The sequence below is a fragment of the Gossypium hirsutum genome, chromosome D09 (assembly GCF_007990345.1).
Source record: "Gossypium hirsutum isolate 1008001.06 chromosome D09, Gossypium_hirsutum_v2.1, whole genome shotgun sequence".
NCBI classification, from domain to species: domain Eukaryota; kingdom Viridiplantae; phylum Streptophyta; class Magnoliopsida; order Malvales; family Malvaceae; genus Gossypium; species Gossypium hirsutum.
In genome coordinates this window covers 42379870-42406026 of record NC_053445.1, presented here as the reverse complement: position 1 = coordinate 42406026, position 26157 = coordinate 42379870, and the positions used below count along the sequence as shown (strand labels likewise).

At 33.3% G+C, this 26157-nt stretch overlaps 3 protein-coding genes across 7 annotated transcripts; 1 reads left to right on the top strand and 2 right to left on the bottom strand.

The window, feature by feature from the left end:
- Positions 1 to 1206: 1206 nt before the first annotated feature.
- LOC107891253 (nudix hydrolase 23, chloroplastic) lies at positions 1207 to 5301 on the bottom strand. The gene is made up of 7 exons (XM_016815983.2): positions 4897 to 5301; positions 3459 to 3590; positions 2679 to 2755; positions 2341 to 2476; positions 2106 to 2246; positions 1899 to 1957; positions 1207 to 1549 (listed from the first exon to the last, which is right to left on the bottom strand). Exons 1-7 carry the CDS (start codon positions 5119 to 5121, stop codon positions 1489 to 1491), a joined length of 831 nt encoding a protein of 276 aa, XP_016671472.2. The 5' UTR covers positions 5122 to 5301; the 3' UTR covers positions 1207 to 1488.
- A 2719-nt stretch (positions 5302 to 8020) lies between these two features.
- On the bottom strand, positions 8021 to 13109 carry LOC107891254 (uncharacterized). 4 transcript variants are annotated; one of them, XM_016815985.2, is made up of 7 exons: positions 12871 to 13109; positions 11514 to 11703; positions 10432 to 10509; positions 9629 to 9758; positions 8966 to 9263; positions 8732 to 8786; positions 8021 to 8280 (listed from the first exon to the last, which is right to left on the bottom strand). In XM_016815985.2, the coding sequence occupies exons 2-7, from the start codon at positions 11631 to 11633 to the stop codon at positions 8206 to 8208; spliced, it is 756 nt and encodes a 251-aa protein (XP_016671474.1). In that variant the 5' UTR covers positions 11634 to 11703; positions 12871 to 13109; the 3' UTR covers positions 8021 to 8205. The 4 variants fall into 4 exon arrangements, with proteins under 4 accessions (XP_016671474.1, XP_040956664.1, XP_016671473.1 ...); XM_041100730.1 differs by having other exon boundaries at positions 9686 to 9758; positions 11514 to 11822; positions 12871 to 13108; XM_016815984.2 differs by having other exon boundaries at positions 11514 to 11822; positions 12871 to 13084.
- Positions 13110 to 18656: 5547 nt separating this feature from the next.
- On the top strand, positions 18657 to 24606 carry LOC107891255 (probable plastid-lipid-associated protein 13, chloroplastic). 2 transcript variants are annotated; one of them, XM_016815987.2, is made up of 7 exons: positions 18657 to 19068; positions 19478 to 19599; positions 19678 to 19761; positions 19846 to 19942; positions 21316 to 21532; positions 23063 to 23115; positions 24326 to 24606. In XM_016815987.2, exons 1-7 carry the CDS (start codon positions 18823 to 18825, stop codon positions 24419 to 24421), a joined length of 915 nt encoding a protein of 304 aa, XP_016671476.1. In that variant the 5' UTR covers positions 18657 to 18822; the 3' UTR covers positions 24422 to 24606. The 2 variants fall into 2 exon arrangements, with proteins under 2 accessions (XP_016671476.1, XP_016671477.1); XM_016815988.2 differs by having other exon boundaries at positions 18673 to 19068; positions 24283 to 24606.
- Positions 24607 to 26157: the final 1551 nt, after the last annotated feature.

The following is a 26157-nucleotide window of genomic DNA, read 5'->3' as shown; positions in this document are numbered from 1 at the left end:
ATTATATGAAAATAACGAATTAACATAATATTATTATCATGTTTATTGCATAAGATTTTTAAAAATAATGAAATTTAGCTTAAATTGATTTAAAGCTTATACCATTTGGGTTGAAGTTAAAATTTCAAAATTAAAAAAAAGTATCAGAGTTAAAAATGATCAAATTAAAACAAAAATATAAAAATCAAATTCAAAACTTAAACATAGTACAATGACTAAGGGCCTCTTTCAGATAGACGTTTACATCAAGTGCGGTGCATTTAGCTTTTTTGTTTCATACTACAGTATCTAATTTCACCGTTACCGTTATTTTTACACTAATTGTAAGTACACACATCGTCCATTCAAAGGGGCCCTAATAGTAGAATTTAGGTTAATTGACATCAATAGATAATCATAAACCAATTTTGAGCATTTAAGTTTCTTTTAAAAGGCATAAAGATTTATTTGGTTCTAAAAAAAAATTTATTTTAGTTCTCCGTTTAATTTTTCGTATCTTTTAGCACTTAGACTAGCATTTTTTAATAAATCATCTCAAAATGAATGAAAAAATTAATATTTATTAATTTTGTTGATGTTGCATACATGTAGATGCCATGTCAAAGATAAATTAAATGTTTTTAAATTTAAAAAGCTATTAAAAATTAAAAAGTATAAAAAATATTTTTATTTTTTAAAAAATTAATTAATTACTAATGGAACATATACGTAGACGGTCAGGTAAATTTCATGTCACCAAAGTTAACTAACATTAGTTTCTTTATCTATTTTGCGATAATTTGAAAAATAATAAAATTTCAAAGACTAAAATAACTTTATTTGTAAATCTGACCAAATAAATCATAATGTTTTTAAAAAATAAATTAAAAACATCTTTTTCTTGATATTATTTTCACTGTCTTCGGAGATCAAAATCCAACATCATACCTAAAAAACTCCTTAGACTCAATAAACATGTTGCAGAAGCAAGTCCATGAAACCTATTTCAAGACCAAAATATATTTTTTCCCAACTTTTAGCTTTATACCTCATAAAACCTTTATCTCACCCACAGTTCGTCTTGGTGCTCAACTCTATCTCAACACCGAAAAGTTGTGCATTCAATCCCAGAAAGCAGAACAATAAATTCAAAAGGGGAAAAAATCAATTTTCTAAGATATGTCTACCAATGCAGGAAATTTCAATAAAACATTTACCCTGAGAATCTGGTTGTTAACTAACAAATAGGAACTTCATTAGAATAGGAGCGATAAGAGATGAAGAACACAGAAATTTAAGTATATGAAAGGCAACTCATAACACCAATAATCCAGATCAACATTGTAGGGATATTACTTGGAAAACTCAAATATCAATGGAAGATACAGCACCAGACTAAACCCAATTTCTCAGAGCCAAAGAAACGGTAAAAGGATTTCACTCCCAACAATTCAGCACATTAGCCTTACCCCCACTATTATTCACTTCACAAGATGTGGCAACCGCATCTCAAACCTGCAAGTGATAGTCGAGGGTAAAGGCACGGATATCTGATGGGCCAGTCCCAAGCCTGCCACCAAACATCAGAACCAGGACATGATAATAAGAGAGAGCTTCACTAAGATTGATAGTAAAACAACTAGTAAATAAGGAACAAGCTAAAGTGCAAGTTTCACATTCATTCAGATCATACTGCAAAACAACAAAACTACAAAGGAACCCCCTAATTGTTGGGGAAAGAGACAATGAAACAGGAAAACTTAAAATAGCATTTTTCAACAAACATCGGGAAACAGGTTTTTCTCCCTATTTCGCCGTTTATGCATTCAAGATGATAAATGAAAGTTCAGAAACTAAATTTCTCTTCCCTCAATGAGCTTCACAATGGTGGCAGTTTAAGAAATAAAAAATTGAATTACCTTTTTTTAATGGTGCCATAGTGAAACTTTACTTTCCCAGATTTAACATCTTCGATGTACTGCAGCAACAGAGAGATAATACAATTTATGAATTTTAAGCATATTTACATTTATGCAAAGAAAGAAAAAGAAAAAGCTCATACCAAATTCAAAGTAACAAAAGCATATTTACATTTATGGAAAGAAAGAAAAAGAAAAAGCTCATACCAAATTCAAAGTAACAAAAATGGAAGAAAATGCCAAAGAATCAAAGGGAATGTCGTCCACTTCAAAGAGACAGCACTCAGATGATTCTGGTCCTGGTGAAAATTGGGGCTTCTTCAGCTTTGCCAAGAAGATTACATAAGTCTGCTCCAAAAAGGACAAAGCGATGTTAGATACATAAACATCTTCCATAAATGTACATGAGATACAGAAGTAAATTAAGGATGCTTCTTCTAACTTGTCCAATAAGGGGAATATCCAGTTGTGCAAAAGGGGAAATGACTTCCACTTCAGCTCCTGCCTCTTCCCATGTTTCCCTTATTGCCCCTTCAGCAGCAGACTCCCCAATTTCCAGGTAACCAGCAGGAAGAGTCCTATGTTAATGCCACCCAATCAACTCAAATATTTGTATTGCCATCAGAGATGGTAGAAACTTGCTATTTTACAAGAAAAGCAAGTGTGAATACTCCATGCTTCAAATGCATAATTAATCTCTTTTGCAAACAAATATCAGGAAATGAAAAAAACAATATTCAATCCTTTCCTAAACAAAATTCCAATCATATAAATACATACCAAAGACCCAAAGATGGTTCAATATTTCGCTTGCATAGTAGAATCTTTCTATCATGCTCAATGAGGCAACCCACAACCTAAAGGTATCATCAATTTAGAACAAAAATTAAGCATAAAAGTATATTCTTGAAAATTGAAAGTAATTCAAAGCCTGCAACAATGTACAAATTACCAAGGAAACAATGATTCAGAATACAGGAAGCATACATTTTATTCAAAGCATTTTTCTCTACTAGCCATCTAAAATAGGAACGAAACCCATTACCTACCCCCACCCCAATGCTTGTGGGCTATTTGAAGAAATCCTAAACCCATATTTTTCATGTTGACTAATAGATAAATAAAAACTTGCAACAAAAGCAACCATTAAAGATGATAAAAAAAAAATTCCATTTCACTTTTAAGTAGTTGATTAAGTAAAACCATGCCATGATCCTTCACGTTACTTTAAAATCCTGATCAAATGGAGACAGGGAAAAAAGAAAAAGAAACCCTAACCCGAAGCTGTGCAAACCTAGGGGGCTTCTCTTCAAAGGCTTATCAAAGCACGGAAAAATCTTTAGTTTTCTGAAAGATGTATGTTAAAGTAACACATAACCCCGTTCCATGCAAATCTAGGGCCTTCCCTTCAAACTTCAAATACCCTATTCTAGAGGATTAAATATCTGCAATGTGTCCATAAATCAAAGTGAAAAAGCTTGGAGAGACGAAGACCATAACCCTGAGCTATACTTGGGCAGAAACATGCAATATTTTGGTTGCGGCAATGAATTAACATACCATTTTTGGGTTTTGATAGGCAATTTTTCCACAGAGGGTGCAAATAGCTCTTATCTTCTCTTCTCCATCAGGAATTTCATGCTTTGCTGGGCCGCCACACCACTGGCAGAACTTGATCTTACGGACATTGCCCTGTAAAATGACAAAGACACTCAATCACTGGTATACAATTAGGTATTTTCCTTCACATTCTTAGTCTTGACCCCTTGGGATATTCTACCACCATAGGTAAAGAAAACAACCACAAAAAATGTCAATACAGATTCCAACTTTCAGTTTATCAAAGCATTTAGTTTACAATTATCTTGTAGGAAAATAAGTTATGGCTACTATCAGCACTTTGAGGTTCAACAATACAACTATGAAAAAGAGAATTAAAATTTCTAGCCACCTTCACTTTGCAAAATAAGAAATAGAAAAAGAATCAACGAATACTGAGCAGTAGAGCATGTAACATATGAATCCCATTCTGCTCCCTCAAACAAAGTTAAAGACTAAGATTCTTCCAATGCTTAATGCATAAACATTCTGAAAAAAGTAAATAAATACAAATACCAAAGAAACCAGAATCAAAAGCCTACATCAGAGTCAAACTAAGTGAACTATGTTTAGCAAAATAACCATACACGGAATCCAAAAACACAAGAATATCAGACATGTTTATAACATAACAACTGCCAAATAACAAGACATTAGGAGAATCCGCACAAGGTACTATAAATTTCCTAGAAGCTGTGTTGCTAGCAATATTTAAGAAATCAAAGGAGCCATTTCTGGAAAAAGTCTTGCTACGTTAATCTAATTTAGGGTGAAGAAGACAAATAATCAAACATAGAGTAAGCTTGACATATGACAGGTAATATAGAGAATGATGACTGCAAGAATAAAGGGAGGGGGGACTTACAAACTTTCTCCACAACATATCTACATAAAAAATGAAGTGAAAACTAATTCCTGTGAAGCAAATGTTTCAAACAAATAAAACAACTAAATTACAGTAGATCCAAAACAGATATTTTTATTGGTATCCGCAAAGTAAAAAGGAGCAGCGAGAAAAGGTAGCTTTAATGTTTGTACTTCCATCATAATGCAAAATAGCACAAAAATTAAACTAACTTGGCTTATACAAAGATCATTCACTTTATATCATAATTTTCAATGGAGGCTGATCACATAACTACAATTCCACAGATAATTGAATGCAAGCCTATAATCAATATTCCAGATAAAGTTGATAGAACAGAAAACCAAACCCACCACATAAGCATTTGAACCCTAAAATACACTGAACTTCTTTTTAAAAATAAATAACTTTTTATACTAATCATAAGAGTAAAACACAAAATTAGTTGCTTAATTACACAAAAAGCACATCAATTTTTCTATTATAATGTGTTCAATCAACCACGAAATTCACAATTCCCAACAAAACACTCACAGCTAAATGAACTGCAACGGAAGAAGAAGAGGAAGAAGGGGCATCTGAGTTGGACTGGGACGGAGTCGAAAACATCCGAATCACTCTAAAAGACAGCGATTTGGGAGTTGAGTTGTAGCTTGTTTTTGAGGAAATTAAAGAAAACCCATTACCGGAATGAGGCTTCTTTAGTCTTTGAGAGATAAACCCAGATGAACACCCAAGAATTTGTATAGCTTTTAGCATTAGGAAGTTGAAACAATGAAAAAGAAAAGGAATAGAGGAGGGAGGAAATTGAAAAGAGTTGAAGAAAAGGGATATTTTTGGTAATTCAAATGATATATAATCCTATGAATGTAAGACGCCGTGGTTGGTCGATGATGTTTATGATTCCATTCACTTACTCAGCCTTGTTTTTTTACAGACAGATAATAATCAATATCTATTTCCATTTTAATTCATTTAATTCTACCTGCTTAACTTTTTACCACATAAATGCTCTCCAATATAAAAATAACAAAAAAAATATTAATTTTTTTTAAAGTATGCATTAAAAGTTATGATTGTACCGCAATTTTTATAAAATATAATATATATATATAGGATAAATCATATCATGGGTCCTTTTTAATTAGTATAATAACACAAATAGTTTTCTATACTTATATATTTTATCTATTTGATATTAATTCTAAATCATTCAATAAACTTAACCCTTCACATTTACAAATTCTATCAATTTAACCATCAAACACGTATAATTAAATATAAACACATATAATGTTATTTATATATTTACATAAACACATTTAAATGTGAAAAAGGAATATTCTCAAACAAATCTACAAAACTAAACAATCCCACTCTGAAACACCATCTCTCACCACTTTCCAACTTCAATCTTTGGCGGAAGAATCTCACTTTTTAACCTTAAAATGCAAGTACAAACACTTCTCCAAAACTCTCAACCCTCAACTAGACCAGAGTCCTTCAGGGAAACTATGGGAGAGAATAGTTAATCATATATATTTAAATAACAATTACATTTAAATTTAATTAGTATTATTTTATATGATTTGAAGTGTCACATCTCAAAAATCAAGTTAGTAAAATCGGGTTATTAAATCGAAGGTTTGAGTCCGATACCAAAATTAGGGTTTTTATTTTATTAATTGACTTAAAACGAAACTTAATTATGAGATTCAATTTGAAACTTATTAATTCGTCTTACAGAAGCGTTTTCAAAAACATTTTGGGATGTGATGTCTGAATTTTATTCGGGATTCTCTAGCTTAAGAATCTCTAGTTTAAGGTTAGGGTTATGATTCTGAGAATTTTTCACAAGTTAATGTTAGGGTTGAAAATGGGAGGGAAGAAAACATGCGCGTTTCCAGTTGAGTTAGCAGAAAGGATGTTGAAAACACGCCCTATAAGACGCGTTTTTAGCTGAGTTGGCGCCATGCAGGCTGAAAGCGTGTCCTACAAGATACAATTTCAGAGTCCCTTCTGCCACCTTAGCTGAAAATGTGTCCTATAAGGCACATTTTCTTCCCTCCCATTTTTAACCCTAACTCGTGAAAATAATTCAGAACCCCAAAATCCCAGGATAATTTTCAGACATCCTATCCCGGGAATTTCGATCACAGGCTCCCACATTATTTATTTTTTTTCCCAATTGCCTATATAAAGGGGGATTTTCCCCCTACTCCAACTTTCTCGGCCACCGTCTCTTACAAAATAAAAGAATCTCTCCTAAATTGTATTTTTGTTGAGTGCTGAAATTTCTAGACGGGAAGATTTATTTGTGTTTGTGTTTGAGGGAGGCTATGAGATAGTTTTAAGGTTTGTTTGAGTTCACAGTGATGCGGTGATGCTCGAAGACCCTTACATTTCATCTACGGTGTGGGGATAGAACCATCACCTTAGAAGCCCATCACATTGAAACGCGAGCTCCAGTTCACAGTGGTTATACAGTCACAAGTTGAAATATAACTAAGGCCCTCAATTAACGTGGTTATGCAGTCACGGGTTGGGGTACAACTCGGGAGCCTAATTAACGGTGATTATGCAATCACAAGTTCAAGTTTCATGCCATCAAAGATTATACTTTATAAACCTCATACATAAGTTTGAAACCATAATTATAAGGAAAAATTAAGAGGTTTTCTGGTATAACCAATTTATTCTTTTTTTTTTCGTCTCCTCCAAAGCAATATTTTTAACTTTATTGTTCGAAACCTGTGACAAAATTAAGGGAAAGAGGACTTTGGAGAGATTGTTACGGTGAAAAAACCTAAAAGTCCTTTTAGGGCGACAACGGTTACTGTGATTAAAGAACTCATTAATAACTACAACTGTTGTCGCCCTGACTCGAGTTTTAGCTTTCTCTCCACCGCAACAATCACTCATCCCCTGAAACCCCTTTATTTTTCCCTATGATTATAGTCTTAAACTTATATATGGGGTTTATAAAACATCCTCTTTCGGTATCATGAAACTTGAACCAATAACCGCATAATCATTATCAATTGGACTCCCAAGTTATACTCCCAACTGGTAATCGCATAACCATCATATGCTAGGAGCCCTAGTTATACTTCAACTCCGTATAAATTCGGAGCCTAAGTTACAATGCGATTGGCTCCTAAAATAATAGTTTCATCCCAACACGACAGATGAAATGTGTAGGTCTCCGAACGCTATTGCATCACTATGAACTCAAATATACTTAAAACTATCACAATATTTACCTTAACTACAAACACAAATAAATCTTTCTTCCCAAATTTTCAACACCCAACACAAAAAATAATAGTTCCAACAACACACGGTTTCTGCTTCTCTCTCCAAAATTAACTTATTTCCCTAAATATAAAAAAATATACCTAAAAACCTAAATATTTTTCAAAATCCACATATACTTCAAATTTACCCAATAAAAGAGAGAAATTAATTTTAATATTAGAAGTCTTTAAAAATATATCACCAAAATTACCACAACATATTTTCCTTTTAAAATATGATGATTTTGAATTGTAAAAATTTATTTTCACCTTATCACATGATTCATAAACATACATAACATGAGAGTACTTAGTTTATCACACCATCAGACCATCAGCAGGAAGAAGCCCAGCGAAAGTGATTTTCTTAAATATTGGTATGCAAATTTGAAGTGTTAAAATCACATGAATCCATACATGATGTGTTCATGCCGCCCACTGTTATTATCTGATCTATCTAAAATACAAAATGTCAACACCCATTATCATAAATATAACAAATGTTATCGGCTTGAGGACATCTAGAGCGCATGCTTCAAAACATTCCTCAGTTCAATGCCAACTTATCGCATAACGACTGATATGCTGAGTTACAAAGCTTGAATTTCTCCTCTGCAACAGCCTGCTCATTGTGCATTCACTCATCAGTTTGTTAAAACAAAAAGTTACGATAATATCTATTAGGGCCATCCATCATTATGCTAGATCCAACTCGGGATTGAATGTGATCAACACTTACATGTTCAATTTTTCTAAAGATTTTTAATGTGTTAGGCACGGATACTTTAAGGCAAACGAAAAGTCTGGATAACATAACTAGACCGTTTACTGAATGTAGCCATAAAAACCACGTTCAAGATTGCTTAAATAAATAAGAGGGTTAACGGCTGTAAAATGTTCTTTGAAGTATTATGATGACACCTCTTACTTTAGAATTTAGATATTCAAGTATCAGAATTTAAAAAATAAATAAATAAAGGAATGATTCTGAATCTTACACAAAACAATCAAAATATGCTCTTTATTTTAAGCGAACCAAACAACAAAGTGCCCTAATGAACGGGAATGTATACCTTGGAAGAGCCATGATGACGATCTGGATGCCATTTCAGTGCGCAGGCTCGATATCTAACAAAATAAGAGAACAAAAATAATCAGACAACATAAAAGAATATCTTTTCGAAAGCAACTGTGGTGGTTTTAACAACAAAAACAATTTACAAGGTTATTATATGTACCCCAAAAGAAATAACCCAAAAATATACACACACACTAGGATATTTGAGAAACACAACAAAAGAACTCACGCAGTTTTGACATCTTCAAGTGTTAGAGGACCAGATGCACTTAGTCCAAGGGCCCGCCTATCTGCAATTGTATCTTGGTCTGAACTCTCAGCATTACCAGATTCTGTTGAGTCTGAATCCTCATCAAATTGAGAGCTCCACCTCCAAGATTTCTCATAGTTATCCGAGTATCTGGATCTCCTCCATTTAGGGTACTCATCATTAATGAAGGACCAATAAAAGAACTGGCTTCCACCAAATGCAGACCTAAATATGTTCTCTATGTCATCATCAATGTCTTCACAAAACTCAAAAGGTCCTAATCAAGTGTTCAAAAACAGTAAGATTCTAGCATGGGATCCAGGAGGATAATGTGATAGTACATGCAATATGCTACAATAAATTTCAATAAAAAAATCAGAGAAGGAAATAAATTGTTTTGAAGTAATTGAATGACTGAGATGCCTAAAATAGAGCAATAAGTATTACATCCAACACCAAATGATGATTATTAAAGTAGATCCAGGTATAAGCTAACCACTCGGGTTTCAAAAGGTCACTCCTTGGAAAAATAGAACGAAATCCAATCTAGAGGCTCCTTTCAATGTAGAAAAAATTCTTTATGGTCATGTAACATAATTATAGGTCTGAAAATTTTAAGTTTTAAGAGATTAAAATCCTTACTTCTACCCCTGTAATAAAATCCCTTATTGTCGGACCAATCTCTTCTAGATCCCTTACTTTGCTGTCTTTTGAACCATGACGGGCCTCTACTTGATGACGGATCATCTTCATGAAACTCATCTCTCCAGTTCTGAAAGCAAAATGACCAAAGAACAGTTGAAACCCTTTGATTCAAAGATACCAGTTAAGAAAATAGTATTCTAATAAGCTAAACGTACAAAGATCACTAATGCTTAAAAAAAACTTTCTGCAATATGTATTACTATTACAACCTTGAGCTTAAAATTTTTTTTTTTTTTCTAGATTTTGCATTCAAAATTGAACATTTTATGATAATATTAAAATTTTAAAAGAATTATTATGCTCAAAGGTCGATAAAACATATTACACTACTAAATTTTCACCAAAGAAACACAATTAACCAGCGAGTACATTGGTTTAGATTTTGACTACATCAACTAGAGTTCCATTTAAAAGTAAGCATTATTGGCTAAATTAGAATCAGTTCTACGATAAGGCAACAGCAGTGCATGCTGATCCCACAAATTATATAAGACCCGCAGGAGATGCACCTATATACATGAATGGAAATCCCAAAAATGTAGCATAGCTCCATTCAGGAATGGGATGACACAACTACGACTGACTAGGGATACAAACAGAAGCACATGAGCCAGTGCAATACAAGTCCTCCATAATGCAACTTTTGAACCCACAGGAGTATGTTTGCTTTTCCATGACCATACAGGTTTTATTACAATTTACATAAACTAGAAAAACAACTAATCGATTTGAATAGAAACCTCAAACATGATATCTGCATAAGCACCAAAATTGCGCAGTAATTCTTGTTTTGCACGCATCCTTCTTTTCCTCTTACCCTGAAAACAAAAGTATTACAAGAACAACATGAATATCATTCAAAATGCTGAAAGCAATAAAAGAACACTTTTAAAGTACTGCAAGTTAAATGATAAGATTATCAAACAACAACAACGAATTTAACAAGGATTCTTTGTCTATATTGGTGGAATAATAAACCAAAAGAAAATAAATATTCTTAATGGAATGCGAGAATTGGCTCAATCAGCAACAGTCCCCCTAAACCAAGCAGAACTAATATCTGAGAAGTTCTAGCTTAGCAAAGGGCGAGACTAATGCTTAAAAAATATATGTGTCTACAAATACAAAACTTAAAGAAAACGTGAAACCTGACTCCAACATCCTAGAAAATTAATGCAATCTGCTATCAACTCAGCAATGGATGCTTTAACTAAATACTTATTTTCATACACATCTTAGGCAAAAATGTATTTTTCTTCCTTAAAAAATTTACTCACTAGTTTTGCACTGCAGATTACATTTAATCAAGACAGAATTATAGCCTTATGAAATTTTATTACACAAAACCCGATTTAAATTTTCTCATTTTTACCAAATGAAAATATCTAGTATTTTGCACTTAACAATCATAAACCATAAACTACTCAATTAAATGTATAACTAAATTTACAGGTTTCACTATTTTCCAAAAAAAAAATTTAGCATTCTTTAATCTTCGAAGTTTCCAGCAGTCATTGAAACAAATCATAGAAACAGCCAAGACTCCAGTATCTTCACTTACATGTTATACAGAACCCCAGGTAGAAAAAAAGGCTCCAATTTCACCATTAACTTATCCAAAACAAGGAGTGCAATAGGATTAAAATTTTATATTGAGAAAAGTTCTCTCTACCAAAATTATATAATCTAAGGCGCCATAAATCATGAAAACAGAATGAAAATAAAATTCCATAAAACCAAAAGACCCATCAAAGAAAACATGCTTAAAACTATAAATATCTAATTTAATAATTAACAGAGAAAAGAAAGAAAAAGAGCATACAAATTGCCAGTAATTGCGTTTTTTGTGTTCAAGGACAGGAGTGGAATGGAAGAAAGCAGCCCTTTGGAAAAGACAGCTGCCTTGAGAGTTGAAAATGACAGCTTTTATTGCCCTATTCATCTCTCCACCAGACAGAAGATTAAACAGTCATACGTTTTTGCATAGGTTTCTTGAAGGAAAGCTTGCAGCCCTGAGACAAGACGCCTTGAGATTAGAAACAACAACAGCATCACCGGCTTAATTGAAGACTCGCCTTTTTCAGGAGTTAAAGCGGGTGATAATTTTTCACTTTAACTTTTCGTTTTTTTACTGCACAATAAGGATTTGGACTTTGGATCAGATCTTGAATAATGTCAATACAGATTCCAACTTTCAGTTTATCAAAGCATTTAGTTTACAATCATCTTGTAGGAAAATATTCGAGGTTCAACAATACAACTACGAGAATTACAATTTCTAGTGCCTTCAATTTGCCAAAAAAGAAATGGAAAAAATCAACGAATACTGAGCTGTCGAGCATGTAAGACATGAATCCCATTCTGCTCCCTCAAACAAAGCTAAAGGCTAAGATTCTTCTAATGCTTAATGCATACGGTACTATAAATTTCCTAGAAGCTGTATTGCTAGCAATATTTGAGAAATCAAAGGAGCCATTTCTGGAAAAATCATGCTACGTTAATCTAATTTAGGGTGAAGAAGACAAATAATCAAACATTGAGTAAGCTTGACAAATGACAGATAATATAGAAAATGATGACTGCAAGAATAAAGGGAGGGGGGACTCACAAACTTTCTCCACAACATTTCAACATAAAAAATGAAGTGAAAACTAATTCCTATGAAGCAAATGTTTCAAACAAATAAAACAACTAAATTACAGTAGATCCAAAACAGATATTTTTATTGGTATCCACAAAGTAAAAAAGAGCATCGATAAAAGGCAGCTTAATTGTAATGTTTATATCTCCATCATAATGCAAAATAACAAAAAAAAAAACAGTTAAAGATGAAATCATAAAACCAACTTGGCTTATACAAAGAATAATCCAATTTATATCATAATTTTTAATGGAGGTTGATCACATAACTACAATTTCACAGATAATTGAATGCAAACCCATAATCAATATTCCAGATAAAGTTGATAGAAGAGAAAACCAACTCCACCACATACGCATTTGAACCCTAATATACACTAAACTTTGAAAAAAAAATTTATACTAATCACATAGGCAGCATACTACATAAAAGTAAAACACTAAATTAGTTGCTTGGTTACAACAAAAGCACATCAACTTTTCCTATTATAATGTGCTCAATTAACCATCAAATTCACAATTCCCAACAAAATACTCACAGCTAAATGAACTGCAACGGAAGAACAAGATGAAGACGGGGCATCTGAGTTGGACTGGGACGGGGTACAAAACATTCGAATCAATCTAAAAGACAGATTTGGGAGTTGAGTTGTAGCTTACTTTTGAGGAAATTAAAGAAAACCCATTACCGGAATGAGGCTTCTTTTATCTTTGAGGGATATGTTGGACGGCAAAAACGAAATTGGCAGTAGACTTCTATTAGGTTTGGAATAAATTAGGGCTTAGAATTAGTTTGGGCTTGAGTTTTATTGATTAGAAATTGGGCTTAACCATTAGGTTAGATAAAATTTCTAAGCTTGATTCAAATGAAAAATGGGCCTAAAGTTTTTCTCATATTTAATTTTCAAGCTTTATATTTTTATTTAATTTTCTTATATTTCAAGCGAGTAACTCGACCTTTGGAAAATTTTAATCAATAATTTATTTTGAATTTAATTTATTTAATTCAAGCTAATTAGTTTTTATCTATTATATTGTATTTGGATTGATTATTTCTTACAAATTATAATTTATTATAACTTAAAAGAAGGTGAAACTTAACTCCAATCATCCTAGAAAATTATTGCAATCTACTATTAACTCAACAATGGATGCTTTAACTAAATATTTATTTTCATATGCATCTACCAAAATCAAATAAATCAAAAAGAGTATTCATCGTACAAGCACTCAAAAATTGGAATCCATTTCTTTCAATAAATATAATATCTTAAGTAAAAATGTAATTTTCTACCTCAAAAACTTAAATCGTATTTCTAACAGATCTCGAATGACAACTGATTTTACATTGCATATTACATTTAATCAAGAGAGAATTATAACCTTAAGAAATTTTATATTAAGAAAAGCTCTCTCAACCTAAATTATACAATCTAAGACACCATAAATCATGAAAAAAATGATAACAAAATTTCAGAAAACAAAAAAAAAAATCCATTAAAAGAAACATGCTTAAAAAAAGTCCAAGAAAGCATACAAATTGCCAATAATTGCGTTTTTTGCGTTTAAGGACGAGAGTGGAATGGAAGAAAGTAGCCTTTTGGAAACTATAGTTGCCTTGAGAGTTGAAAATAGTTGCTTTTATTGCCTTATTCATCTCTCTAGCGAATAGAAAATTAAACAGTAATATGTTTTCGCATATATTTTTTTAAAGGAAAGCTCTCACCACCTCAGGACAAGATACCTTTAGATTAAGGTCAACAGCAACATCACCGACTTAATTGGAGACTCACCTTTTTCGGGTGTTTAAGTGGGGCAAAACACCATTAAAAGCCCTTTTTTAAAAATTTACCGAAATGAGCCCGGCATTTTATTATTTACCAGAATGGCCCTTTTCCCCGAAAGCGCGTATACATCAGTGCGATGTCAGGGGACGTGGCAGAAAATTGCGTCCCTGAGGGCATGCTTTGCTTACGTGGACGAAAATCGCTCCCTCAAGGGCAAGTTTTGTTGCCACATAAAACGCTCCCTCAATGGCGAGTTTTGTTGCCACATAAAACGCTCCCTTGGGGACGCGTTTTGCCCGTTTCTCCCTATGTTAGGTTTTGGGTTTTTAGGGTTAGGGTTAGTATTAGGTTTAGGGTTTAGGCTTTTTAGGATTTTTAAGGTTTTGGAGAAAAAAGTAAACAAATAAGGGATTAAGGTTTAGGGTTTCTTAATTAAATTAATTATAATTTTTTCAAAATTGGATTAGGTTTCGTGTTTATGGGTTTTTAAGAAAAAATCAATTAAATTAGGGTTTAGGGTTACATGAGTAATTAAATTAAAAATTTATTAAGGAAATCTCTCCCACGTGGACGCGCTTTTGCTACAGTAAGTCCTGAAAAAATAATTTTGAGTTGACGTTTCTGAGCAAATAGTATAAAAACGCTTCAAGCAAGATGTTTTATCAGAAGAATTTCTAAAATCGCTCCCACGTGAACGTGCTTTTGCTACAATAGGTCCTGAAAAAATAATTTTGAGTTGACGATTCTGAGCAAATAGTATAAAAAACGCTTCAAGTAGGATACTTTATCAGAAGAATTTCTGAAATCGCTCTCACGTGGACGCGCTTTTGCTATAGTAGGTCCTGAAAAAATAATTTCGAGTTGACGTTTCTGAGCAAATAGTATAAAAAACGCTTCAAGTAGGATACTTTATCAGAAGAATTTCTGAAATCGCTCTCACGTGGACGCGCTTTTGCTATAGTAGGTCCTGAAAAAATAATTTCGAGTTGACGTTTCTGAGCAAATAGTATAAAAAACGCTTCAAGCAAGATGTTTTATCAGAAGAATTTCTGAAATCGCTCTCACGTAGACACGTTTTTACTACAGTAGCATGTTTGGGCTGAGGCTATAAATGAGGCAAAAAATGTTCTCGGATTGCATAAGTTACAGCAAAAACAATTTAGAGAGGCTAAGAAGGTTAGAAAGTAAGGATGAGTGAACATATTAGTGTTGTTATTTACTATGATGGTGAAGTTTGCCACACCGAGAACGGCGTTGTTTTTTATCGGAGAATACAGTGCAACTGGTTTTTAACCAGAACATATATTTTAGGGCCGTATGTAAGTTTATAAACTGCTTATAAAGAGGTTTTTAAGCAGTTTTAGGCACATCTTGTGACAGCCCTAAAATGACCCTAGTCGGAAAGCAGTTTTAGGCACATCTTATAAAGAGGATGCTTTATAAACCCCGTATGTAAGTTTGAGATTATAATTATAAGTGACAAAAAGGATTTACAATATAATCAACTTATTTATTTTCTATTAAAATAGTATATTTAACCTCATTGTTTGAAACCTGTGACAGAGTTGGGGCCAAGAAGACTTTCAGGGGGAGTGACCGTCACGATGGAGAAAAAACTAAAACTCGAGTCGAGTGGCAGCAGTTGTAGTTATTAATAAGTTCTTTGATAGTAGCGACTTATTGCCTCCAACTCTATCACAAGTTATTGACAATGAGATTAAAGATACTACTTTAATGGAAATGGAGAAAAAGAATAAGTTGATTATACTGGAAAGTCACTTTATCTTCCCTTACGATTATGATCTCAAACTTATGTATGGGGGGTCTATAAAGCATCCTTTTCCGATAACATTAAACTTGAACCTGTGACCGCATAACCATCGTCAATTGGGAGCCTCAGTTATACTTCAACCCGTGATCGTATAGCCACCGTGATCTGGGAGCCTGAGTTACAATGCGACATCTTCTAAAGTGATGGTTCTATCCCTACACAGTAGATGAAATGTGTGGGTCTTGTAGCACCACCGCATCATTGTGAACTCAAACTTATCTTATAACTATCACAATGTCTCCCTCAAACACAAACACAAATAAAATTTTCCCTCCCAAAATTTCAACATTCAACCAAAAACATAATTTAAAAAATATTTTTTTAAAGGACGGTGGGCGAGAGAGCTAATGGAGTAAGGAGGAGCAAAACCTCCCCTTATATAGACAACCGGGGGGAAAATTAAAAAAAATGTTGGAGCCCATGACCGTCCGGCATTCCCAAGATGGGATATTTGAAAATTATCTCGGGACTCCCATGTTCTGAAATTTTTTCACGGGATTCTCTGTTATGGTTAGGGTTGAAAATGTCTCCTGTAGAAGGCGTTTTCAACTGAGGTGGTAGTAGAAACATTGAAGCACGCCATAAATAAGGCTTTTTCTTCCCTCGCATTTTCAACCCCTTTGAATCCTAACCCTAAACTCAAAATTCTCGGGCCCGAAAATCATGAATAAAATTCAGACATCACATCCCAAATTTTTTTGAAAAACGTTTCTAACAAGAAGCGATTTTTAAAAATTATTTAGTTTTTTTAGGAAAATGCTTCTAACGAGAAGCATTTTTTAGATTTGTCATGTTCAATCTTTCCAACATTTTAAAGGTTTTTTTTCAGAATATTTTGAAATTATGTTTGACATCAAGGATAGTATTTCCTATAAAATAAATACATTATATATAGAAGTTCCATACTAAAATTTTAAGCAAATTATTTTCATAATAAAATTTGCATATAAAGAGAAAAGAAGGTAATTTTCTTCCATTTTTGTTCATCTTCCCTGCCAAATATTAAGGAAAGAAAAATTATATTTTGTAACTTTCTATTTTTCACCCTTCTAACAATTCAAAAAGTATCAAACTTTTTAAAGTTTAATAATGAAAAAGTAATTTTTATCACATATAAATGATTAAATATCTAATTTAACCTAAATTCTATTTTTAAATAGTTAAATATTTAAGGTAAACTATTAAAATAGTCACTTTTATTTGAAATGTTATATTTTATTTGTCTCAAGTTGCATTTTAGTCAATTTTATTTGAAATGTTATGTTTTAGTCACTTGCGTTATTGTGTTGTAACATTTTAGTCACTGAGCCGTTAATTATCGTTAACGGTATAATGGTAAGCTGACACGTCACGTTAAATCATCATTTCAAACAAAAATTTTAGGTTAAATTATATAATTGGTCCCTATATTTTTTTTATTTTGAGCAATTTAATTTTTTTCTTTTATGTTCTTTTTTCCCTCTTTTTTTTTCCATTATCTTCTGCTTCTGGAGGAAGTCGACACCGGTAAGATGAATGGAGGACGTTGACATCAACACCAAAATCGAAGAGGAAGCCATCGTGGAGGGAGAGAGAGAGAACAACAGGAGGAGGGAGAGGAGGAGGAGCTATCGTTGCTAAGATATATAGTAGGCCGAGAGCTCAAGGAAATTATAATCTGCCCAAGCACTATAATAACAACAAGGTCCTCAAAGCTCTTTGTGCCAAGGCAGGTTGGGTTGTTGAAGATGATGGCACCACTTATCGAAATGTACCTAATTTACCCTTCTCTTCTTCTTTTCACTACTCACAAAATGGTCGATCTGTTCAAACAAGATGTAACTCTTTCCCTTCTATGCTCATTTTGTTTTGGTTGTAATTTAGTTGGATCTAATTCCCATAGTAATTCTAAATTGGATATGCTTTCTAGGTTTTTTTTTTTACTTGATCTGCTTCATTTCAATTTGATTTGACTTATGTTTGCTTGCTTGGAATATTGGAAAAATCAATAGAAAGTCATGCATGAAAACAATAGTTCTTACTTAAAGACGATAACTGTTGGAACTGAAACTTTATTAACTGGACCGTGAACAAGTTTTCTTGATCAACTGCTATTTTTCCTGTATAATCCTCTTGAGCGTTGATTTGTTGATTACTTTTTGTTTTTAATTGGTTTTGTTATCCTGGGATGTAAGCCACCTCCGATTGATATAGCAAGCAATTAAGCTAAAATTACCCCATATTCTTCCCAAAATCCTAATCTGCTGCATTTTCAAGTCCAATTCCTTCATGTCAAGTTAGTCCTTCCTCCTCTTCCTTCCCCAGTCCCACTAGGGCTGATGCAAATAATCTGTCCAGTCTCCTTCCGTTCCTTCGAAGCACCATTCCTTCATCTCTTCCTGCTCTCGAAATCTCTATTAGTTCCCTTGTGACACCACCGCTTTCTTCTCTAATCTCTAAAAATTTTAGTTAAGAAGTAGGAGAGAATGGAAAATAAAGAAAAAGAAAAATGAAGTTAAAAAAAGATAAAATAAAAAATTAAAATACTCAAAAGGAAAAAAAAGGATTAATTATCTAATTTAACTTAAAATTTTTATTTTAAATGATGATTTAATGAACTATGTTAGCTTATTAATAATTTAATCACTAAAATATTATATCATTATAATATAAATGATTAAAACGTAACATTTTAAATATAAATAATTAAAATATAATTTAACACAACAAAAATAGCTATTTTGATAGTTTACCAAATTTCTATTATTCTAAAAGCAGCTGTCATAAGAGACCAAAATAAAAATCTGCTTCACAAAAATTGACCCTCTTCGCTCCTCACAATAAACAAATCAAAAACAGAAGAAAAAACTCAAAGAAACATTTTCATTCCACCAATGGCTTCTTTACAGGGATCGTTTCCTGCAATTTCGGCTGTGCGTTCGAGCTTCTCTTCGTCTTCTTTGGTGGGAGTTTCTTTCGTTAGACTGCCGGACTGTAACCGGAGGAGCTCCGGCGACCGGATAAGCTGTCGTAGAACGTCCTGTAGAGCAATGGTTCAGCAAGCAGTGCAGGGAGGAGCTCCGGCTACTTATGCTAAAGATATGGAACGACTTTCTGCTAAGGAATCTCTTCTGCTTGCTGTGAGTTTATCCTTACTAACATTTTCTTGTCTCTAGTTTTAATTGTTAATAAGTTTTGTAGTTATACAAATTGCCCAAAGAAGAAGTGGTTCATTCGAGAATTTTGAGTTGGTTTTCAGTTAAGGCCAAATCTTGATTCCTAGAAAAAGAAAATACAAGTAATTGGCTAATTGCCTCAATTACAAGTCAAAGCAGTCAGCTTAGGTGCTTAGGTTCTGTATACAAATTGCCTCTTTTTTTTTTATCTTTTCTATTTTTTCAGGACCTATAAAAAGGTAAATTTAGAGTGAGATAAAATTTCAGGTATCAATCATTAATTCTGAGGGTTCTATCTAATATATTCATGTATTTTTTTTTATGCATCTTAAAGTTTGGCCCTTCATCTTAACTTTGTTAAATACTATTTCAGTTTAAGGATGCTGGGGGTTTCGAGGCATTAGTCACGGGAAAGACAACAGATATGCAACGAATTGATGTGAATGAGAGGATAACTGGCCTTGAGAGGCTCAATCCAACAACAAGGCCGACAACGTAGGTGCTTTGTCAAAAAACGAAATTTGCATGTTCATCTTTTCCATAAGACTTTTATTTGTTTATATAGCTTTCCAGGTCTCCCTTTCTGGAGGGTCTATGGAACTTTGAGTGGTTTGGATCTGGAAGCCCAGGACTTTTTGCTGCTAGAGTCGTATTTGAGTGAGTATCTTCTGAAAGCTGATGATCTCCTTTCTTTCTGATGACTGCCAGCTGATCTTCTTGGTGTTTCGTTGTACTTTGCAGGAGATTTCCTTCGACCTTGGCAAGAATGTCAAAAATGAATTTGCTTCTTAAGGATGGATATGCAAAGGTTGCAGCACATTTAAAATTGCTTAACTCGGTAAATATTTCCCCACCAACTTTGTATGCTCTCCTACACAAATAAATGTCACTTGTCATAAAGCATCAAGATGGTCTTTTATATGAACTGCTCACCTTGAACTTTATAGTGATCTTCAGCTGTCATCTTCCTTTATTTAATCATGCATAGCACCTGTGTTACTTGGACTCTTCATTTTTCTTAAGGTACCTATGCTTGACACTTCTATCCGACACATATTTGGACATGAGATGATCCTCCAAATTTTCGGAAAATCTTATAACCGAAGAGTGTGTCCATGTTGGATACGTAACTGTATTCAATACTTACCCTTGTGTCTAGTTACATAGCACAACATATTATTACTGCTTTATGCATGGGTCAGATGTGAATTAAATCAAATTGATTTAAATCTATTCTAGTAAAAAAATGTTTAGCAAACCACATCACTATGTGGTCTCAGTTACTATTTTTTCTGTGCAACATCTACCATGTGCTTCTTGTTCTTGATATATCTTAGTATTAAGCTAAACAAGAATAATTAATGTATTTTTCTCGACTGTTATGGAAGTTGGTAAAGATTATGTTTTGCCCCTAATCTTAACTGGATGGATGTACATCTTAAACCTTCACTGATGTCATTATTTGGGGAATAAGATTAAGTAATTTGAGACCAGACTAATTTCCTCCCATTTAAAAGTACTTGTATTAACAAATTTTGCTTGATCTTGCTCACTGTCAAAAGCTGTTGTCACTCAACTTCATTACTTATGGTTGAAATGTTTCTGTTTAGAAAGGTGGGGTGGCCTTTTATTTATGTGAATTAGGTAACATTATGTGAATATTGAAATGATGCTGTGTACAAGAGATTGCACATTAAGTTTCTCTTTTATTTCTGTTACCATCAAAGTTAAATAACTGGTGATAATTTTAGAATCATTGCCTCTGTTTCTTTTATACTGTGATCAACTCAATCTTGGTGGACGGTAAGGTTGCTCCATTCGTATTTGTAGATAATGTTCCAAAGAGTGGAAAAAGCAGGGTATAAGCTTGGACCATCCATGTACGTACTGCAAGCCTTTGCACTGACTTCCCAGTGGAACTATTCCTTCTGCTAGTTTCTCATATGTATTGTCACTGGCTTGTATTACCTGCAACTTTGCAATTCTCAAATTGTGTGGAACAAGTGTTTTTACTCGTTTACCATTTGAGTTTTCTGTTTTTAAACTTGCTGTATGAATTTGGACTGAAATTATGCTTTGATTAAACAACTTTCTTCTACATAGAGTTAATTAAACAGCCACTTTTTCATTGTATTTTATTTGAGTGCCAGGAAGTGCGCTCATCATTACAAAAATTTGAACTGATCTAGGGTTATCTCTGGTGCAATGCAGATAGAAAGCAAATTTATTCTTTCCGCCAAGGTGTCTGTGGAGGGACCATTAAGGATGAAAGAAGAATATGTTGAGGGGATATTTGAATCACCAACTATTGTTGAAGAAACAATACCAGAGCAGTTGAAAGGTGCATATAGTCAGGCTCTTACTACTGCCCAGCAACTTCCAGTTCCTATTAGGGATGCAGTGGCCAATGGACTACGAGTTCCTCTGAGTAAGCATTCAATTTTTCCAATTTTCTCCTAAGATGATATGGCTGATAGGAATTCACTGTTAATGTACATTATCGCACAAGACCATGCTGAAATGAACACTAAAACATAGTTCAAATCTAATCTAGGGTTACATTATGAGAAACAGTATGCTCGAGTATGTTCTTCTGAACAAATATCGAAGCCCATAGCTGATCTTCATGGATGCTAGACATTAGTGCCCCTTTTTCCACCTATAGACGTGCTCTGATGTATCTGAAAAGTTCTGAAATATCCCTTCTGTTTTTCCATTTCTTATGCTTAAAGCTTGGTCATTAGCCTTTGAAGGTGCTTACTAGAGTTATAATAGTTAGATCATTTTTTTATGGCAAAGAAAGCTGTTTGATCATTTGGATATCTTTATAGAGGTTGCTATATGAAATAATAAATTTTCTTTTGAGATCGAAGAACACGGGAATTTAAAATACTGAACTGCATCTCAGTATTAACAATACACTTCTAGCAAAGGTTATTGAAGGAGATGGTTTTGGCTCTGTTTCTGCGGCAGCATAAGAAGGCCAGATAATGCTGATAATCAAAAAGAAATACAAACTTGTATGGTTTTATTGTGGATTATCAAAAGAAATAATGAATTTACTTGGTTAATTCATACCATGTAAGGAAAACATTACCAGCTAATTGTGATGGTTACCGTCTCCCTTCTCTCTTCTTCTTCTTCTTCTTCTTCTTCTTCTTCTTTTTTCTTTTTTTTTTTTTTCTGAATTCCCTTAGATGTGAGACAGTTACCATCCCTCTTTTTGGAACCCTTTGGATGTTGCCGAGTCAAGAAGTTGAACTTTTGGTTGGTTGGTGTAGGTAGGAAGAGGGGTCATTGTCTCAGGCAAGTGCATTCATTGTTTAAGTGGAATAAGTTCTTGTAGCCCAACATTTGTTTGGGAAAACTGAAAGGTGGGCAGCCACAACAAAGTTAGAGATTATGAACGTATTGTTTTTCTGGATCTCAATATCTAGCTTGTTTCTATTCTGTTTTCTTTTCACTTTGGCAACATGTTTCTTCCAGGTGTCTGTTGTAAAAGTAATGCCATACAAATATAATGAGGTGATTGTTTGAATGTTTCTTTCCTTGAGGGACGCTAGTTTCCAAATTTTGCTATTTACAAAGTCAAATTAAGGATGTGGTGAACTTATCCATCCCCTCCTGGTAGCACAATCTCCTGCTTCAATGTATAATTAGAATAGGTGACCTTACTTCAAATATATAAAATAGTTACTTATGGGCAAAGAGTAGTGCCAATGCATTTGGAATGAAATCATAGCCCGAAATGATGGCAGAGAATCAGTTCCATAAACGGATGCTGTTCCAATTCTGTCATCACTCAATGACTTTGGCAGCAATTTTAACAGCTGTGATGTACTGGATGATTAATGTGTCAAGGGTAAAATTTTACATGGTTATGGGTAAATTATATAGCTTTTCTGTTTGATATTCAACCATTTCATGAATCTGAGCAGAAGTTTCTTTGTGTTTCCAGGTGGGACATTCCAGAGACTGTTCATGATATCTTATCTGGATGAAGAGATCCTTGTAAGTTTATGTACTTTTTCCTCTGTTTCTTTTGATTTTATGATTATCTTTACACTTTTTGGCCTTCAGATCATTTTCTATATACTTCATTGTTAAAGTTGGCAATAACATATGAAATAATGAGTTAACCACATGGACGTAATTAGCAATTGATGCAAAAACCAAAGGTTTGAAATGGTCATTTAATGCCTTGAGAAAAAGGGAATTATACCATTGATATCTTTTATTTTGAGGAGCTAATGAATCAAGTAGAGTTCAGCTATTTGAAAAGAAAATGGGTTCTTATCGCAACCCTAGTGTATCATATCCCAACTATATATTAGCTATATGTGATTAATCATCTGTATTTTGATATGTTTTTGGTTGCCACATGTTATTATGACTTTTTTCTTGATGATCTTCATTCACCTTCGAACTGATCCTGTGCTCCTTCTGTCAAGTTCATATGAGCTGTATTATTCCACTTGATATTACATGTAGGCATTATTCTTTTTAATGCCTTAGCAAAAGGACTTTTGTTAGACATTGTGATAGGTATGCTGATAATATTACAATGCCATAACTTGCCATCAGCTTGCTAAACTTTCCCATTCTTGTCACGGGAGCTTAAGATGGTAGATTGAGAATGCCATGGTAGATTGAGAATGCTAACTTTGCTGAAACAACCTTCAAATTTTCAGTTCAGTTTTGTGGGGTAGATGCCTTTGTTACTTGGACTATAATGTATAGGATACAAATACGTGGTTGACACAGATATGTTCAATTATGTTCCAAGTTTTCCCATACTCTTTAGGGTCCATTCCCCTACCAATGTTTGAATGTGCTGGGCTTGAGTTGTGAACATGTTTAATTCAAGAAAAATGAAGATAACATACAAAGAGTCTGCTGTATATTTACAGCACTGACAATGATGCCTCTGCTGTTAATATCTATAGTATGTGATAAATTTGACAACGTGTCAGAATCATCTTTTAGGGCACAGGCAGCACTCTCTATAAAAGCCACCCTCAGCCACCTCTCTGTAACATCTAAAATTTTGACTGACAAATAAGGATGTTATGGAGAGGGTTGAAAATATGATATATTTATATAAATTTTGGCTGATTAATAATTTAATTTTGATAAATATGCGAATTTGTATTTATATGTTCGTCAATTTTTCAATAGGCATAGCAAAAGCAATGATCGTTGTTGTTTCTCATGATGCCAGATAATAAGGGACACTGCGGGAATACCTGAAGTTCTTACTAGGTTGGAGGCATCTTCATCTGGCATGGCGGAAACTAATCCCGAATATGAGAGCTAAGGAGTTCGAGGATTGTGTTTGTTTGTTTTCCCCCTCCAAATAATTTTGTTCAAAAAGATTCCATGATCATAAATGTAAATTATAGTAAAATAGTGTATCAAATTCTTGAATGATGTTTACGTTGTGTTTGATAATGTTGTAATTGAGCCCTTCCATGGGTCTGGGCGGGGTCTTTGTTGGATCTACAAGTTGAGGTCAATTTTTTAGGGTTTTTTTACATAATGATCAAATCTTTTAAAATGGTTAAATAAGACATTTCTTAAGGTGCTTAAATAAAAGCTTAGAAAAGTACCAATGTAGCAATGTTATATACAAAATAAATCAGTAACACATGAATTTTGATTTAATGTGCAATGTTAGAGTAAAATAAATTTACATAGAGTATGCATATTATGAGATTTAAACCAAAATAAAATTTAACCTAAAAACTCATACTTAAATGAGATTGAGATTTTAAAGTTGCCCAAAGTTTAATCTAATAAATTTATCATATACAGTTTGATCAATTAGGTAAATTTTTTTTGTCATAATTAGGGTATTTATTGTCGAAAGTAATAACTAATTCACTTGTTGTGAGTGCTTTTCAAATAGGTAAACGATTAGCTATGAAATGTGATCTATTTCCATGAGCGAGAATAGAAATCTTAGACCACATAGTTAAGGGATGAGGTGAACAACCACCACATCACCCCTTATGGTTAATCAGTAAATGCGGGTTAAGCAAGTTGGTTTAAATAAATTTAGTCAATTGATTGTAGTACACAGACTACATGAATAGCTATCATCTTGCACTATTATTTCATTCTTAACCTCTTCCCTCGTAACTTCATCTTTTATTTTCTATTGACTTTACCGAAAGTCTTAAGAATTTCCTCATCCTTTTTGCGTTCAATGAAACTTTTTTGGGAAGGAGGTTCTATCACAAATGACTCCGGTTCTTCGTTTTTTAGGATCCACCTGATTAAGGAACAAGTAAAAAAATAACAGAATAAATTGAGAAATTGAACACACAAATTTAACGTGGAAAAACCCCTCCAAAGAGGATAAAAAATCACGGGCAAAGATAATTTTACTATAATGGCAAAAGAACGAAGAGTACAAAAGATGGAGATAAAAACTAAACCCCAAAAACAAAGAACCCTCAAAACGTAAACACAAAGTTCTCTAAATATGTTATGAGTTCTAATCTCTAATGTATTTTTTTTCTAATGTTGTAAAAGAACCTATTTATAAGCTAAATTAGTAGGTCAAATAAACTATGCTAATAAATGTTAAATATATTATGCTAAAAATATTAAATCTTCTAAAAAGAAAATATATTTTGTTTAATTTGACTTGCAAGCAATCTCTTAGGATTTGAACCATACAACTCTAACAATCTCCATATTGACACGAATTTTTATAACACCATCTTTGCCAAAGCCCACAACGGGCCTATCTTGAACTATGCAGGAAATTAACTAAATCGAATCTGTGCTTAGAAGCTAGAAAACTTCTAGCCTTCGACTTGTGCACTGCCAAATCAAAACTAACTCTGCTCTGATTTTCACGAACACAATGCCCTAACTTTTCAAAATCTGCATCCAAAGAGCTCCACGAGATACTTTAATGTCGCTCGACTTGATGTTGATTCTGCATCCTTTCAAGTCTAAAATACTCAAGGAGATGAGATTCTTTCGTAAATCAAGTACATACCTAACATCTGAGAGTGTCCTAATCGTCCCATCGTGTATCCT

Bases quoted from the DNA above. Each gene is read 5' to 3' on its own strand.
- LOC107891253 (XM_016815983.2), bottom strand. From the start codon at position 5,121: ATGCTAAAAGCTATACAAATTCTTGGGTGTTCATCTGGGTTTATCTCT. The intron at 2,477-2,678 runs GTATGTATTTAT...GCATTAACATAG, and splicing joins GAACCATCTTTGGGTCTTTG to GACTCTTCCTGCTGGTTACC. The intron at 2,247-2,340 runs GTTAGAAGAAGC...TTTTTGGAGCAG, and splicing joins ATATTCCCCTTATTGGACAA to ACTTATGTAATCTTCTTGGC.
- LOC107891254 (XM_016815985.2), bottom strand. From the start codon at position 11,633: ATGAATAGGGCAATAAAAGCTGTCATTTTCAACTCTCAAGGCAGCTGT. The intron at 9,759-10,431 runs GTTTCTATTCAA...TTTTGCTTTCAG, and splicing joins ATGCAGATATCATGTTTGAG to AACTGGAGAGATGAGTTTCA. The intron at 8,281-8,731 runs GTATACATTCCC...CACAATGAGCAG, and splicing joins GTCATCATGGCTCTTCCAAG to GCTGTTGCAGAGGAGAAATT.
- LOC107891255 (XM_016815987.2), top strand. From the start codon at position 18,823: ATGGCTTCTTTACAGGGATCGTTTCCTGCAATTTCGGCTGTGCGTTCG. The intron at 19,069-19,477 runs GTGAGTTTATCC...ATACTATTTCAG, and splicing joins AGGAATCTCTTCTGCTTGCT to TTTAAGGATGCTGGGGGTTT. The intron at 19,600-19,677 runs GTAGGTGCTTTG...ATAGCTTTCCAG, and splicing joins CCAACAACAAGGCCGACAAC to GTCTCCCTTTCTGGAGGGTC.